At 40.9% G+C, this 2,369-nt stretch overlaps 1 protein-coding gene across 1 annotated transcript in view; it reads left to right on the forward strand.

The window, feature by feature from the left end:
* The window catches only part of SARC_13564 (hypothetical protein), a gene marked incomplete at both ends in the record, with an annotated part of 2,996 nt that extends 734 nt beyond the window's left edge, over positions 1-2,262 (forward strand). The window contains 3 exons of the mRNA XM_014292304.1: positions 1,279-1,366; positions 1,835-1,905; positions 2,134-2,262. Of these exons, the coding sequence (XP_014147779.1) occupies positions 1,279-1,366; positions 1,835-1,905; positions 2,134-2,262 (288 nt within the window). The remainder of the gene's footprint in view (positions 1-1,278; positions 1,367-1,834; positions 1,906-2,133) is intronic.
* Between the last annotated feature and the right edge of the window lie 107 nt (positions 2,263-2,369).

Genomic DNA, 2,369 nt, shown 5'->3' on the forward strand with positions numbered 1-2,369 from the left:
TGTACACCACTCCTATCCCTGCATCTGTGTACACACAGACTGTTGTCCATATGCCTTTCATTGTAGGAGTGTGTTCACTGTACTTGACTCCTCCCTATCTATGCATATGTGTACACACAGACTGTCGTATATATGCCCTTCATTGTAAGAGTTTGTTAACTGTACTTGACTCCCCCCTATCTATGCATATGTGTACACACAGACTGTCGTCCACATGCTCTTCATTGTAGGAGTGTGTTAACTGTACTTGAATTGCTGCTGCTTGTTGACTTGATTTCTGTTCACATATTTGCTCTGGTGTGATGGTGGCCCTGCAATCGCCTGTCCATTGCGTTTGTGCATGTTTGTGCGATACACGACACGACTCATTATCTGTAGTCAACTTACGAATGAGTTTAGGGTTTTACGGTTCAGAAACCCTAAAACCCTCAAAACCCTGTTTACCCTGTTTACCCTGTTTACCATTATATGTATGTTGGGGATTATGCGACCACATACCATGTGAGCTGGTGTGTGGCCACGTAAACGTCTTGCATGCACGCGTAGTGGTTTACAAGTACGTATTCGCTCGTAGATGTACACGGTCACGGTGAACACTCACGACCGTTCTTATTCACATTCCCGTGTGTATCCAACCGCGTATTCAACGTTTTAACCAACAACTAAAGCCAAGCTAGAGGGCGTTTCGTTTCCGTTATGTCATCTCCTGCGTACATCACGGGTACAATTGGCGGCTTGCCATTTACTCAGTCCTATGTGCGTGCGTCTCATAAATCTGTACACACAAGTGCCAGTGCAATGCGTGTAGATTAGATATCTCATACGTCTACGCTTACATAGTTACATAAGGGCACATGTGGAGACGCCCACGCCCGGCGCTGAGCGGTTAGTCCTGTACCCAATGGCACTGTTAAGTCTGTGGATCATCGTGACATAGGAATAAAAACATGCACAATAGCATCGGAAAGGGTTCTCTCTGGCACTTGCTGGTACGTGTATCAGCTGCACTCTGACTGACTTACTAAACTTGCTTGCACACCATTCACATACACTCTAACTTTAACTTATTTGTACACCAGTCACATACACACTAACTTATTTGTACACCAATCACATACACTAACTTATTTTGTACACCAATCACATACACTCTAACTTATTTGCACATACACTCTAACTTATTCGTACACCAATCACATACACTCTAACTTTAACTTATTTGTACACCAATCACATGCACTCTGACTAACTTTCTAAACTTGCTGGCACACCAATTAGCATAATGGATTTCTGCGCCGTGTTTGGTCAGGACAATCAAGCGCTAGTCGCCAAGATGATAGCCAGTCTGTGTACGCTACAACCAAAGGTGTGCTACACGTTGAAGTAGGCCGTATGCGTGACAATGGATATGTTTGTTGATGGTTTAATCTTTTTGGAGGTGCAAGAATACAGGAAGTTACATAGTGATAGAAACATGCATGCTCAAAATGTATCTTCATATACATATATATACTTATATATACATATATGTGTGTGTGTGTGTATATATATTTATATATATATATATACATATTATATATATATATATATATATGTATATGTATAAGTCTATATATATATATATATTGTATATGGGTGTGTCATGTCTTTCTGTGCCTGTTTCTCTTTCTCTGTGGCTGTGTGTCTGTACGTGTTAAAATGAGTGGTTTTTGTTTATCTACATACATATATTTATCTTTGCATTGACTGAACTCCCCATATCGCGGGGGGGGTTATATATCGTTGAGTTACTCGGTCTACACTAACTTTCAGGACAAACTTCAACTCTACGCAGTTATCGTCCGAATTAGAAGAGACCGCTCCAATGATTGTGGACATGTTTGCGCAGATGGAGACCAAGGCCAGGTGTGTGTGGTGTCTGTATCTGGCAATGTTCAGTATGTGTGAATCTAGAAGGTCAGCGTAAGGTGTGCTTCCGCCTTATCTTGCGGAACTTGCGGTGTTATAGCATCGGGGTGTTATTTGAGATACATATAAACCTGTTGCTCGATCATGCGTGTAGCCGCACGTATCATTGATACTGATCTTTCTTTTGGTTTTCTGATTTCATTTGTACTGACACCTGTCCTGTAGAGAATGGGACTCGGGCAGGGCACCGTCCATTGACATTGCCTCCCAATGGCTGGGAAATATGATGGACTTCTCTTGGACCTTAAATGCTCTGATACAAGTATACCAGCAGATAGCCAGTGTATTGCAGGTAGTTTCTATACGCGTATGTTTATGACTATATATATATATATATATATATATATATATATATATAGTATATATATATATATATAGTAGGTACGTAGTAGTACGTACGT

This window comes from Sphaeroforma arctica (assembly GCF_001186125.1).
Source record: "Sphaeroforma arctica JP610 unplaced genomic scaffold supercont1.3437, whole genome shotgun sequence".
Classification (NCBI taxonomy): Eukaryota; class Ichthyosporea; order Ichthyophonida; genus Sphaeroforma; species Sphaeroforma arctica.